The following is a 15,100-nucleotide window of genomic DNA, read 5'->3' on the forward strand; positions in this document are numbered from 1 at the left end:
TCAAGGAGGACTTCATATTCCCATGGTCTAGTCCTTACAAGATCCATCATGTTTACACATTAATAGGACTATGAGTTGAAATATCTTGCAGGTTTTTGGAAATTAAGGAGGCCTATACCGCAAAGGTAGCTTGAGTGACCAAGTTGAGGAACCAACGATAAGATCAAGTACGGCCGAGTGGACCAACACACCAAGGATTCAAAGGCAAGAGCAAATAAGATAAAGACATGTGGCATTGGTTGTGTTAAGTTCACACTTGTAGATGATGAATGGATACTTCAAGAAAATCCAATACCTTGTCGTGCAATCCGCATGCAATGATTACTACTTTAAGTCCTCATCACCACCGTCAGATACCTATTTTTCTCAATTTGAGCCATGAAAATTACACTAAAGGACGGTTTTTTCCTGACACTACTCATCACGACGTATTACTACTTTCTATACACGATTGCCATTTAGAAGATGCATGAGCATAATCTCACACTTCACTTGTCTTTTAGTAGGTTTTGGTGTTGTGCAGATTCATCCTCTTTTTGTAATGGAAAAACCCATGCAAATCTTAGAAGCAAAGAGCAAGGGGACTCGCCCTATAACAAGATATCTTTGTACCCAGAAAAGAATAAGATAGTAGAAGAGGTTGCAAGAGATTACCAAACAAAACCACAAATGCACCATCATAGGTGGTTTTAGAGTTTATCTATCAGTTGATGTTTAGCACAGATGTTTGAGGTTGCAAATCTGAGAAGGTTGCCTCCAAGAAGGCAAAGAGCGAGAAAGCTAAGGGTGACAAGGGCGAGAAAGCTAAAAGGGTGAAGCGGAGAAACACAAAAAGAAGAGCTTAGCACATAAGAAGGATTTACAGAGGGTTTTGATGCATCTCTGAGTGCTAAGACACTCACCATCTTAGCACAAGTCAAAATTGAAATAATTGGCCCGGGTGTGACAGAGGAAGACAGATGAAACTTGTCGTTACCCTGGCTAAAGAGCTAAAATCTCTCTTGAAGATTCAGATGGAAATCATAATCAGAGCAAGGAGAATATGGAGCTCCAAGGTAAATGCCAGCACATTTGGAGAAGCTTTGCCAGAGCTTACCTTGAGTATGGGCTTAAGAGCATTGCTAAAGAAGGCCAGGGCATTTTCATTGAATAGGAGTGCAAGAGGGGTGCTAGAGGAGATGGTTAAGCGTATGAAGGAAGATTTGTTGAATACTCTCTCTGAGGCATAGCAGGATCTAATAAATAAGCTCGTCCCAAAATTTGCACCACTAGATTCTTTAAACTCAGAAGGGCCCCCAAGAAGCAAGAAGAAGAATGAAGAAGCAAAGAAAGAAGAGACTTTGAAGGATTTCCTCCAAGAAAACAATCTCATAGTCATTAATGGCCCTACTTCTAAGTATCATTACAATTCGGTTACAAGAGACACGCATGCCTAATGTTACGGTGAGTAGTAGGTTAGTATTCATGGGTCAGATGTCTGACGGATGAGTCGAACAAGGACTTGACAATCCCAACCACCATCAGACTCCAACATTAAAAAAAACTTTCCTTGCAGTGTAAGAAAGAGAACACTCCCTCCTCGATTGCCAGCTGTCCCTATCACTCTTTGGCACTTCACATATTCATGACGGGCTTCATGGCACATGTTTCAGAAACACCACTTTTGCCACAACCATTAAGGAGGCTTTTCTTCACCTAAGTGCTTAGTAGACTCCCGCACCCCCCCCCCCCCCCCCCCTCTCTCTCTCTCTCAAAGGAACATTAAAAGAGCAGTAAAAGAAAAGTGTGTCATACCTAAGTTCTTATTTATGGGCGTATGCATCACCAGAGCATGAACATTCATGAGGACAATGTAAAACGGCATGTATATCAACAATGTAAAACGGCATGAACATTCATGAGGACAATGTAAAACGGCATGTATATCAACAAAGAGCAATTACTTATCCAATTGCAGTGGGGGCAAGAGACTAACAAATGAAAGAAAAACTTACGCTGACTCTAGACGTGGAAAGTCAAACATCAAAAGAGTTTCCCCGGGATTTATGAAACACCAATCCCCTCGTGAATCTTTTGGTATACTAGTATAAAATAAATGTATTAAATGATGGATCCATTAATGGACACGATCCAGTGCAGCCACTACAATGAGCCGCTTGCAGAGCAAGTGTTGCATATACTCTGATGACAAAATTCTCCTAGAATGTGAGAACTCATGTTGAAGAATGGTTGTGTTTGTGAGAACTGGTTTCTATAGAAAAAATGATTCAAAAAGGGGGCACCCAAAAATCATTAGCATATTATCTTGACTCTTATTCAGCTGAACAAAGAGAGAGAGCATCAAGTGAGCACCCTGAAGCACTCCCATTATCCTTTAAAGATCTGGCTGTTTCAAAGAAGGCCGCATGAAGGGCCTTCACACATTGCTCTGCTTCTTCGTCATTCACAATCAGTGAGATATTTACCTAAACAAAGGAACAATTGGCGGCACTCTTCAGGTCATCTTTTGACCAGAAAGTCCTTATGCAATAAGTACTCGGGCACCTAGAAATTTAAAAAGAGCTCACCTTCGATGCTCCTTGCGAAATCATTTGCACATTCACTCCCTTCTCCCTGAAGACACAGAAAACCTGGCAGAGAGAAACATATTTAAACAACTATATGTACATACGTGTGTGTTTGTGAGGGGTGAGGCAGCGAAAGGGAGAGGGGGGGGGGGGGGGGGGGGGTTGTTCTCTATATGAGGCCTTTTTCCAGTTGTATACATGAGTAGGGACTCTTTTCCCTATATGGATATATATATACATACATACGTACATACATCCCAAAAATGAACTCAAACTGAGCCTCCCTTTCAAATAGCTTATTCAAATGCTTCAAATCAATAGAAATCTATACCTTTTCTAAGATAAGAGATGAGCGCTCAACATTTCCAATCAGAGAAATAATGGATCGATTCTGCAAAAGTTTGACAAAAGCAATCTTCTCAAGCTCTTCCACCATGTGGTCAAGTTCCTGCCATGTGTGAAACGATTAGCTTTGACTGGCACAGGAACAAGTTCAAGAGCCTGTGGGGAAAAGACTCTTCAACCATGAATGACCACAAACCAGTTGGGAAGTCCAGGACACCTACACTTGCCTGCTGAATAAGCTCTCTGCTCCATAATTTGGAAGGATCAAGAGTAAGTGAGATACTGACTTCACTTGTGGCCACAACATCCACTGAGATGCCAAGCTTCTCAAAGATGGTAAAGACCTGAAACATGCCCACATAAAATCTCTTTTTACAATGCAAGAAAAGCAAGGCAATTACACGGACGGCCACCAATGTCATTCCAAGAATATCTGATATGGGAAGAATGATTACCCTTGCAAGAAAGCCAAACTGGCCCAGCATGCGAGTGCTGACAATATCCAACATGGTAACATTCCGTTTCACCACTATACTTGTCAGAAAAGTCTGCTCCAAATTTCAAATGCAACTTGTTTAAAATACATGCTTAATGAAACAAATTACTTTAAAAGCAAACAGAATAATATGGTTGTTTAGAAAGTAAAACCTCGCTTAAGTCCCGTGATTTTTGGATCAGGGTTCCAGAAGCCTCTGGATTGTAAGAGTTCTTGACCCGAACAGGAATATTCCCCTCCCTGGCAGGTCTCATGGATTGGGGGTGAAGCACCTGGCCCACCCAAAAAGAAACTGTAATAAATATCAAGAACAGCTGTTCCTCTAATGCTGAGCAGCTGGTCAAAAAGAGGTGAAGTGAGGAGTGCCAAGCAGCTTTCCAGTCTCCAAGGAAGAAAAGGCAAAATAAAAAATGCAAACCAATTGAGCAATTAAGACACAAAAATAGCCTCCCTCTAATGCTGGGCGGTTGGTCAAAAAATGGCGAAGTTAGGATATGCGAAGCAGGTTTTTGGTCCCCATAAAGGAAGTAAAATATGCAAATCAATTGTGCAATTAAGACACAAAACAGCCTCTTAACTTTTAATGCATGCAAATCCTCTTTTGTGTCATTAAGACCTCTTAGGAACATTGATGCAACTAAATGTGGTGTAAGCACCTGGGCACCAAAGTAGGCCAACTCTGCTGCTTCATCAAATGTCAAAAAAGGCACAGGAGTTGCAACTGGGTGTATATTGGGATCGCATGTCAAGACACCATCCACATCCTTCCACACCTGTTACATTAAATTCACAGAAAACATTAGACTCACAGCACATTCACACTTCCCTTGGAGCTAGACAAGAGACATGAAACTCACACAACCACGTATTTGAATTTTTTAATGAATACTATTATTATCATCGTAGAAAATGTACTACTTAATAATAAAATATATTAGTCCTCAAAAAAATTATTTAAAAATAGTAATAATTTAAGAATACACATTACAATAAACAAACTTATATTAATGATAAATTGTACATTATAACAAAACCTTATTATAATGAAAGGATGTTACAGCAATATATTAAATATAACTACTGTAATTCAGAGTATTATACTACTATAAATAGAAAGTATCCTGGGTACTATTAATTGAATTTTAAGATATACTGGTAATGTATAAAATACTCTTATATAAAGGAACATGCTCGCTTTTCTTTTATTTCAAAATACATGTACAAAAATGAAAACAGACACAATTAAAAAAACATGTATAATTAGGCCAATGAGGTGATAGCTCAAGTGGTGAAGGTGTTTGCCTAGGACCAAGAGGTACTGGGTTCAAACCCCCCTTGGTGCTTCCACGGTGGCATCACCCTACGGGTGGATAAATAAGCGTCTATGGGCGGCCGCCTACGGACGGTGAAATTTGGTAACTATGGGAGGATCTTGGGCCAGAGGCCAATTGAAAAAAAAAACATGTATAATTAGATTTATCATACAGATTGTTTTTGTGTGTGTGCGCGCGCGCACGCATGTGAGAGAGAGAGAGAGAGAGAGAGAGAGAGAGAGAGCTCAAATCCGTCCCAAATGTACCTGTATTTCTCTCAATCCCAGTGCCTTTCCAATAGCTGTGGCCGTCAAGTCACTTCCACCCCTTCCTAATGTTGTAATAGCACCTGTTTTCTGGCCCTGCATGACACAAATACAACCAGAACTTCCTGCTACCAGCTAACATGGTCTAATGACAGATTGATCAGAGAGACCTATAATCAATAACAAGCATTAGATACCTTTCCTAGAAAACCAGTGACAATTGGGATTGTAGCAGGATCTTTTGACCAGTCACTGGAAAGTCTCTTGGCCACGGCAGGGTATGTTGCCTCTAGGATGTCAGCATTAGTGAATTCATCGGTGGTGATGAAGCCCAAGTCAAATGCATCATACTGCCACACACAAGTAAGACAAAAAATCTAAACATGAAAAAAATAAAGAAGCAAAAATTGAACAGAAAGAGGAACGTTATAGACCAAGGTTCTGTTTGATGCCCGTTGAGAATGGTGTGTAATTTCCATACATGACCCAAGCAACTTATGAAAAACAGGGTGCATCAATATTGCATGTCACTAGAGAAACAAAGTCAAATGGAAGAGGTTGCATTGAGTCAAGTCCCCCTTTGATTTTGATGAGTGTCGACACAAAAAGCATAGAAATATTACATAGAAAGCAAAATGCTAAACAACAGAAGTAGCAGCTTTATTCAGAAAAACTATAACAACAAATGCCAAGGTCACTTTACTTTTTAGAGATCTAGAGCTTCAAAGCTAACAAACATCAAGGTTGTACATATATATATAACTTCTTAAGGTCAAAAAAATCTTAACTTACAAATTGAGAGATTTGAGAAAGAAATAATAGTGAAGAAGGATGAAGGCAAAAACAAAGCATTTGAAAGATCAAAAATAAATAAACTAACAAACCTAGCTACTAAGGAGAGGAAATCAAAAGATAATATCAAACGAAGACTTTTAATTAAGACATTAACAAAGAAAACAAAAAACAAAAAACAAAAACAAACAAACAAAACAAAACAAACAAAAAAGAAACAAAAAAACAAAAAAACAAGAAACAAGGAAACAAGAAAACAAAACAAACAATTACATGAATGAAAGAAACTTTAATAAATAAAAAATAAAAAACACACACACAAAAGCATACACACACTTCGTCTTAATAAGAACTGAAACCTTTTGAGATGAGATACTAAACAACAACACAAAATAGCAAAACAGAGAACTGTAAACTCTAGACCTAAAGCACTTAACAGCCAGAACCAAACATAAAGCTAAACTTTAAAAAAGACTTCGACTCAAAAGTGCAACCATTAACTCCAATGTCTGTCCAAACATGAAGTGTAAGTTCATCAACTCTATTGAAGTCTTTCTTTACTTCCAGTTCAGCTCTAAAATTATTAAGAAGAAACAATAAGCTTTTACCTCACCTGTTTAGCCTTCACACCCCGCTGTTGCAAGTATGCAGCAAAAATTCTTGTCGACAGGCGCTCCCCAAACGACACAAGATAATCCTTGGTTCGATTGGTCAACTCTTTCATTAAAGCAATGCCAGTCATCAGCTGACTCAGCTCCTCACAAAGGTCTGTAATTAAAGATAATTAGACCAGCAAAAGACAATCTCCCATATTTCCTTCTTTGCTTTTATAAAAAAACATAGCTGAAGAACTAATGTGAGAAACCCCACTTGCCTGTGATCACTCCTAGATCCACATGGAGTTCATTCGCCGTACTGTTGTTAACAAATGCAAGTTTAGTGTAAAGCAATTGGTTGAATATGCTCACAAGATCAGCATAATAGGCACACAAATACATACCTAAGGTGCAGTTCTTTCACAATATTGAGCTCCTTAATGGCACAAGATTTTGCTACTCCACAGCTCACCGCGATTTCCCCAGCCTGAGCCAATATGCTAGTAAATGAACTTGGTCTTTTAAACATTTAACAGTTTACTGCTTGTAGTGTGTGATAGCAGTCATTAAGATAGCCCAGTAGACTTCGCACAGTGAATCCCCCCCCCAAAAGGTGCACAATATGTACAGTAACAGACATCTAATAAATGGCAATTGCTTAGAACCCCCAAGAGCTTCAAAAATTACACAAAGGGCTTTCAACAGAGAGAAGTAAAACCCACAAATAGCTTTTGTGCATGTAAGGTTTCCATAATCCTAACATAGCCCTTTAAGCTGTTGAGGGGGACAAATCCACATTTGATAAGTTAATGGGCACCGTAGCTAGGCTATTGACTTCTGTGATACTGTTAATGACCTAAGAGGAAATAAATTTGAATGTTGTAAGGCACATTTGGCCAAAATTTGTGCACAAGTACCTAGCTGTACCCATGTACCCGATAGACAAAAGAGATCAAACCCAGGTGTACAAATTGGCAGCACAAGTACCTAGCTGTACCCATGTACCCGATAGACAAAAGAGATCAAACCCAGGTGTACAAATTGGCAGCACAGCAAATGCTGCCCAAAAGTTGGTCATCTAATGAATGTCACAAATCAAGTGGTACTGCAAATGCAAATGCAGAACATGTCGATACAAGTGAGCAAAGTGTACTCACATATGCAGTTACAAGCTCGGCACATTGTGACTGTTTTATGTGCATACAGATTTTGCAAACTGGAAAATGAAATCTTGCGTATGATCACCAAATGATAAAACGCAGGATAACTACCGAAAATAAGCCCTGCAATTGTACTATGGTGGTAGCGATATTGATGATAACAACAAAAGGTGATGAAGATGATGATATGACTAATGCTGATAATGCTGACAACCCCAATGACAATAATTATGATGATAATGATGATAACAACAATGACAATGATGATAAAGATCAACAACGATAACATAGACGAAAACAATGATGATGATGATGATGACAAGGATAATGACGATGACGACCCCAATGATAAGATGATGACCACAGCTACAGCGATAATGCACCAACAAAGTTATAAACGCATGGCCAAAAACTATTAGGGCCAGGAAGCAGAAGTCCCTACCTGAAGGAGGTTGTTGGTAGTCTTTCCCATTGCAGACAGGACTATGATGGGCTTTTCTTCTGGAAATCTCAGAATCAGGTCAGCTACCTCCCGCATTCTCGCAGCAGAAGCCACCGAGGACCCTCCGAACTTCATGACAATAGTGAATTGCTGGGAGGAGAGAGATTTCACATCCGAGAGGGTATCTCCAGCATCAGGTTTCTCCACTACAGCGGAAATGCCGCTCTCACATCGGACAGGGTTCAGGGCTCTTCTGAGGCCAAACCCTGGAGGGCACCTGCAAACTCTACAATAGCATGCAGGAGAGGCAAAATTCCGGCCGTTGAGAGCGAATCTCGAGCTCAGGCGTGAGAGATCTCGGCCGTTGATTGAGAATCTTGAGCTGAAGTGCAGGGTGCACTGTGATGTCTGCAGATTGGAGGAGGGGTGCATGGAGGGTTGGGCAAGAGAGGCAGAGGCACAAGCTGCTGCAAGGGCCTCCCCCGCCATCTTCGTCGTCGTCTTCTTTTTCTTGAGCTGCGGAGCCCTGGCTCACGGGCTGTGTAGAAGAAGCTCTGCACCCAGAAACCCTAGATGGCAAAGAAATGTGATCCCCACGCCTCTGCTTGTATGTGTACCGCCTCGAACGGTGGTCCCCCACTTCCTGGGAAATCTCACATGTTTTTTGTATGGTTCTAAGTGCCTTATTTTAGTTTGGCACTAACCTTTGAAATAAGGTCATCAAAAGACACAAATAAGCCTTAAATAAAAATTAACCCTTAGTTCATCACGCTATAACTTTGATCTTTCTTTCAATAATTATATATGTCTTTCTTTCCTTTTTTGGGATCAATAATAATTGTATATATTAACTGAAACTGTTCAAAAGCTGCAATACAACCAAGTCAGGGCTACAATATCCGTATTTACTACTCTGTCTCAACTTCATTTAGAATTTTACACAAAAATTCCCATCTCTCTTCTTCCAACACAAAACTGGACTCTTCCCAAGATATCTGATACCCCAAAAGTATGCTAGCCTCCATCATAGCTTCTGTAGTGCATCCACGAGGGGACTGTTTTTCCAACATTCCCCCTTTCTTGGACCAAACTTTAACAGTGGGTCTGGTTCCAATCGGGTTTTCTATAAAGGCAACAAAAGTATGATCAACTTGTTTTTCTTTACGGTACCACCTTAGAGTTTTTGGTCCAAACTTGGGAGGCCTTTTCTTCCCTTCCCAACATCTCACCTGCACCATACAAACCAGAGTTAGGGGTTTATTCCTAGTATGTTTGAAGCTCACCAAGCACTGGGGCAAAATTCAGATCATGTTCCTTTGCAAACTCTAAATCAACAAAGATATTCCATCTCTTTTTCTAGATGGAAGCAATTTACTTTCCAAATTTTATTGCAATACAACACATTGGCATCCCCATTTCTCATTAATGAATATATATCTTTGGTTTTGCCATCCTTTAGTTTAACACCATTCAACCAAGCCCAGTCTTTAATCCATCCTTTAGTTTAACACCATTCAACCAAGCCCAGTCTTTAATCCAAATTGAGGTATCAGTAGTAGCAGTAGAGCATAACTCCCTTTGAAGTAACTCCAAAACCTGGGCCATCAGATCTCTTTCCTTCCTAGCTAATTGATATTCCAAAGATAACTGATCCACATCTTTCCACCCTACTAAATCCCTATCCCATCAATCAACTAGATGCCTAATGCCTTTATTGTTGAGACTCTTTGCAGCAGAGATATCAAGTAAGGCCAAAGGGGGATTAAATTTATGAGTCCGCCATATACCCAAACTGAGCATAGAGTTTCCTGTTACTCTGCCACCTCCATCCCAGACCATGATACCCAAACTGTCCTTCCAACATTTGCATAGCATTTTGCAAAGTGCTGAGCTGGTGATCTTAAGAGGAGCAGATGAAAAGAGTTTATCCTTCCAGTTTAGATTCCCCCATTTACCTTTAGCCATAACATTAGAGAGCTCCACCAGTTCCCTCATCATTCGTGCGCCCAAGTGATGTTCTGAGATAAACATCTAGGGAGCATTAGAGCATTTCTTGCAATACAGTGAGATAAACATCTAGGGAGCATTTCTTGCAATACAGTGAGTAGGCATATAAATAATACCAATGCCCCCTTCCCTTTTAGGAACTGACAGTTTGTCCCATGCAAGCCAAGCAAAGACTTTTTTCCTCCCATTACCATTTCTCCAAAGAAAATCTCTAATAGGGCCTATGATTTACTTCTAGTGACACTTCCCAATATTCAACACATGGCACAAAAACATAACATAGGCATTCAGTACTATATTGCAGATATCAACCCTGCTATGAAAGGGGACTCTGATGCCCTCCCACTTTTTCAATTTGTCCAAAAACCTATTAATATCCCACATTACCAATTGTTTATTAGTAACCCCAACACCAAAAGGTATACCAAGCAGTCTGACAATCTGGCCTTTCTGCACCACCTCACAGCCCCACCTTTGCATGTCAAAATCATTATCCTTAGTCAGGCTTATAATTCTAGATTTCAGAATGTTGCATTTAGAGCCATAAGCATTGGCAAACTCTTGCACTATCTCTAAGGCCAATCTCACATTATTGTTATCAGTCCTTAGAAATAATAAGGAATCATCAACAAAACAATGTAAAACTAATTGTTCACTACCAGTAATATTCCCTTCAACGCATGCTGATTCTAGAGAAACTATTAGAGGATGGGAGGCAATAGCAAATAGCAAGGGTGCTAGTGGACAACCTTGTCTGACTGATCTGTTAATGTGTAGGCAACCATGCTTTGCTCCCAGTGAAATAGGCAAGACCTCTCCCTATCTGTCAAGACATTGTCTTTTCCACCATTGAACACATGTCGAACTACATTCCAGTTTGTCTGAGCCTCATTTGCCTCATGAAACAATAGAAATATACCTTCTCACAACCATGGTTGTCCCATCACTTTATTAATGCATTCCCAAAACAGACATTGGGCATCCATATCCTCCTCTTTCATTTCACATGTCGCAATTGTGAGAAGATCATGCATGCTGCATGAAAATGATAGTCATTTAAGAGGTACAATTAGCTTGCTCTAACCTCCTAAATACTCTACATTGGTAATTTTCTACCTTGTACCATATACATGACAAGCCATGGTGACCTAATCTGATGTTCTTTGGGTGTGGTCGAACTGTATCCACGCGCATGTCGCAGGTCGCCAGAGCTGGTTCATCGCATTCTATTCACCAAATCAAACCCTGAAGATGGTCCAATGGTGGACATCTTGAAAACATAGCAATTCTCACCTAAGGACCCTTGACCTGGGAACCTGCTTCCATGGAAGAAGTTGTAAAAGTGCACTCTCGCTTCAACTTTAGAAGTGCATCCAAGCCAAAACTCTCCTTTGAAGGGCCTTGCCGCCGCCGGTGAGACTGACCTCCGAAACCTAAAAAATAAAATTTTTAAATATTACAATGCATCTTATCAAGATTTTAATAACTATTTAACACCTACCAAATTTACCAACTAGATTAGCCACAAATTTGAACCTTCCTTGCCCTAGCATTGCGATCCACCCCTACACCATTTGCCTGGTCCTATCAGTTAGAGCCTTTGATGTGCCTACATGTATATTATGTTGATGGGTGCATATGTGTATCATTAATCTGCTCATCGTTTCGTCGGAGGGCATCACATAATAGATGTAGCAATTGCATGTAGCAATGCAAATTGGCCAGATCTTGGGTGGTGGACTGGGCTTTGGGTCTATGATGTTGTTGTCCACTATATAGCAACGAAGCACGTGGTCATGGTGGCAGAACCACATTCATTGTCTAATGAGACCATTAGGGTGCTTGCGATAGCCTTCAAAAAGGAAGGTGCACGCACACCCGTTAGCAGATCTGACTATGTGTTACCCACACCTCTTACCCCCCCACGAGGCGTTCCACTGCATGTGACCTTGCTGCCAATGCATATCCTTTGGATTGCCCACATTGCTTCATTCACCTTGCGCTTAATGACATTGCCCTCTATGACTTCTATAGTTCTTTCTGGAGTTTTGCTTGTATCATGTTCTTTGAGTTTGATCTTCTATGGCCTCCCAGAATACCTGCGATCTCTTACATGTGTGTTGTACTTCGGTCGATGCATGGCCTCGTCATCAATATCAATTACCACCCTTGATGGTCTCTTGTGAAGAGCACTCTCTTTGTCACTAGTGAGAGGGGGGTAGGCGCCCTGTATATGGTTTTTCCTTCAGTTGCCTGATTAACTGTTCGGACCACCTGGGCAGGGCTTGTAGAGCTTGGGTCTCTCCCTATGTGCTTGCCTTGACTATAAGAGACTGCCTTTGTGCTTTGCAAAATTGCATTTGCCATATCGGTATGTAAAGAGAAATCTTGCGTCTATGTCCTGTTAAAATGCAAGCAAAGCGATGAGCTATGGTGGATCAAATGCAAGAATCAACATCATTAATAAAGTGATTAGATAATGATTAAGATGAGATTAGTGAGTAATTATAGCTTAATGTAGGCATGGATACTAAAAAACCAGCAAATTCTCATTAGGCCAATGCCTCAATTTATAGAGTTTACATCCACAAGATGCCAAGCATCTAATCCCACTGATCTCTCCTTGATTCACTCCACCTCTTTTGCTTGATTCTCTCCACCTCTTCACTTTTCCCATAATATCTCCACACATCCTAAATCTTCTCATGCTACCCTTTATTCTCTCCCAGTAGATACCTCTCACCTTTTCACTGCTTCTCATTTACAGATTCTCTTTTACAGCCTCTTGCTAAGGGCTTGTTCCCGCACACACCCATTCACTTGTATATTTCAACACCTCCCCTCAAGTGAATAATCCTAGCACACCTGGACCCTATACCAAGTTTCCCTCTTACTTGGTAGCCCACGACTAGTGCCTCAAGTCCCCAAACTCATAGTCCTTGACACTCTAGAGCTCTCTCTATGTGTCCAAGGCTACTACAAGTGCCCGTGACCTTGACTAAAGTGCTCACACATACATCTACCACATGGCCTGCATCATCGGTGGCTCAGAGTTGGTTTTACTCTGTTGGGACAGGTTACATTGGGTTGTGGGGTTTCTCTCTCTCTCTCTCTCTCTCTCTCTCTCTCTCTCTCTCTCTCTCTCTCTCTCAGAAAAGATGATCTGACTCCACTTCCTTAGGAGTCTCCATGAAGTTTGCCGATGTCGTTCCTTCTCCACTGGGTTTGCTGTAGCAGTCTCTTGCCATGTGTCCTGGCTTCCCACAGTTGTGGCAAGTGAAGGTCCTTCCTCCTCCTCTGCCTCTTCCTCGTCCTCGTGAGAATCCTCCTCAGGTGAAGAATGCTTTTTCCTCTCCAGCTGTTGAGTCCACCCATTTCTTTCTCTTTGACCTTGGTCTCTTGCTCTAGTAGAGCTCCTTCTATCTCATACAGCATCAATTCAAGTACATTCTTTAAGGTTGCCACGATATTTTCATATTCACCTTTGTCCACACTCTTCAGAAGCACTGCTAGTGCCTCATCATCCTCTACCTTCTTACTAATGGTTGCCACTTAATGCTTTTGTATTTGTTCAAGTGTGTGATTAAAGGTTCACTTTCCTTCATGTCAAGTTTGTAGAATTGCATTAATAGATTTATCTTTGAATTTTTGCTTGAGTGCCAAATAATTTATTGAGTTCATCCCATGCATCTTTTGCTCATTGTATCTCTATGATGTGGTGAATGATTTCATCATTTAAACTGAGTGCGATGAGTCCTAATGCTTTCTCATTCCTGCTCTTCCACTCATTTTCCCCACTCAACTCTGGGCATTCATCTCTTCCCTCAACTAGCCCCCACAGATTTTACCTCATGAGCAAATACATGGTTTTTGCTTGCCAATGTATAAAACTGCTCCCCAATAAATTTAGCCAATGTATAAAACTGCTCCCCATTAAATTTAGCTATCTCTTGTGCCGTGCTCATGATGATGTGAAGGGGGTCTTACCTCTTGATCCAATTCAAGATTCAAGGGCAGTGTCTAACCTTTTACAACTCAATCTGGTGTTTAGATGATGATTACAACAGATTTATCACCATAAATTCACCAAAAATTACATAAAGCCAAGGGTAACAAATCTGTACTGAATGGTTGGAGTATCAAACCATCTCTGAATTGTAATCTGAAGTGGTAGGGATATGTATTAGATACCCAATGGTAATTTTGAATCCTCAATTGCACCAAAATACAGTGATTAGTGCTCATTAATCAAACTGATTAGCAAAATAATCCCCTATTTTGTGTGCAAAAAATAGAGTGTGCAGGGAGGCTAGATTTGGGGCCTTAGAGTTCAAATGAGCTCAACTCCTTTCAAAGCCATAAATAGTAGTTAGTCTAGTAGAGGATCAAGCCAAGAAACAAAAGATTTGACCAAACATTGAATGCTTAATCTCTGTTTTACCAAAGTTACTTATAGATTTAATGTAGAGCTTGATGCCACTTCTCCTTCAGGAATTTCATTGAATGCTTAATCTCTGTTTTACCAAAGTTACTTATAGATTTAATGTAGAGCTTGATGCCACTTCTCCTTCAGGAATTTCACAAATCTGACATCACCACCATGTAGAGCACCCTTGAAAACCCCTGGGGCCAAGAGGAATTAGACCAATTGCTTCTGTGTAAGTGTAGATCTGAGTTTTGCTTCAGAAAGAAGGCACCTGGTCTATCAACCACCTTTTCCACCATGTTGAAATTCCCAAGAACAATACAAGGAACTTGTGCATTTAAACTGGCAATCCAATTCCACATATTGCTCCTAACTTTATGATTGTGTGCCCCATATACATTAATAACCCATATTCTCTCCCCATCTACTAAAATCTCAACCACTAAAATTCTTCCATCAGGGTGATTAGCAATAACACTGGGATTAAGGTCTCTCCTAACTATAGTCATAACTCCACTATACCCAAAGTTAACTCCACCATAAAATATTTCCCATTCGCTAAATCTATCTAATCTAGAAATTTTCCCAAAAAGATTGTGCTCTTGTACAGCAAAGACCGATAAGCCCCACGATTTTACTAATCCCCAAAATAGGGCATTTTTCTTTTTGTCCTTAATGCCCTTAACGTTC

The 15,100-nt window shown here is 40.4% G+C and overlaps 1 protein-coding gene across 2 annotated transcripts; it reads right to left on the reverse strand.

Moving 5' to 3' along the window:
* Nucleotides 1–1,971: 1,971 nt before the first annotated feature.
* LOC147603679 (aspartokinase 2, chloroplastic-like) lies at nucleotides 1,972–8,660 on the reverse strand. Of its 2 annotated transcripts, none has more exons than XM_086796256.1 (13): nucleotides 7,978–8,660; nucleotides 6,780–6,862; nucleotides 6,654–6,694; nucleotides 6,393–6,547; nucleotides 5,185–5,337; nucleotides 4,988–5,083; nucleotides 4,065–4,181; nucleotides 3,561–3,680; nucleotides 3,368–3,460; nucleotides 3,134–3,256; nucleotides 2,899–3,015; nucleotides 2,568–2,630; nucleotides 1,972–2,465 (listed from the first exon to the last, which is right to left on the reverse strand). In XM_086796256.1, the coding sequence occupies exons 1-13, from the start codon at nucleotides 8,464–8,466 to the stop codon at nucleotides 2,313–2,315; spliced, it is 1,803 nt and encodes a 600-aa protein (XP_086652382.1). In that variant the 5' UTR covers nucleotides 8,467–8,660; the 3' UTR covers nucleotides 1,972–2,312. The 2 variants fall into 2 exon arrangements, with proteins under 2 accessions (XP_086652382.1, XP_086652383.1); XM_086796257.1 differs by having other exon boundaries at nucleotides 3,140–3,256; nucleotides 7,978–8,658.
* Between the last annotated feature and the right edge of the window lie 6,440 nt (nucleotides 8,661–15,100).

This window comes from Cibotium barometz, chromosome 63 (genome assembly GCF_041138505.1).
Source record: "Cibotium barometz isolate CiBa-2024 chromosome 63, ASM4113850v1, whole genome shotgun sequence".
Taxonomy (NCBI): Eukaryota; Viridiplantae; Streptophyta; class Polypodiopsida; order Cyatheales; family Cibotiaceae; genus Cibotium; species Cibotium barometz.

Coding starts and splice junctions, on each gene's coding strand:
- LOC147603679 (XM_086796256.1), bottom strand. CDS start 8,466: ATGGCGGGGGAGGCCCTTGCAGCAGCTTGTGCCTCTGCCTCTCTTGCC. Junction 5,338..6,392: donor GGGGTGTGAAGGCTAAACAG/GTGAGGTAAAAG, acceptor TGTGTGTGGCAG/TATGATGCATTTGACTTGGG. Junction 3,681..4,064: donor TGGCCTACTTTGGTGCCCAG/GTGCTTACACCA, acceptor TGGGTGGGCCAG/GTGCTTCACCCCCAATCCAT.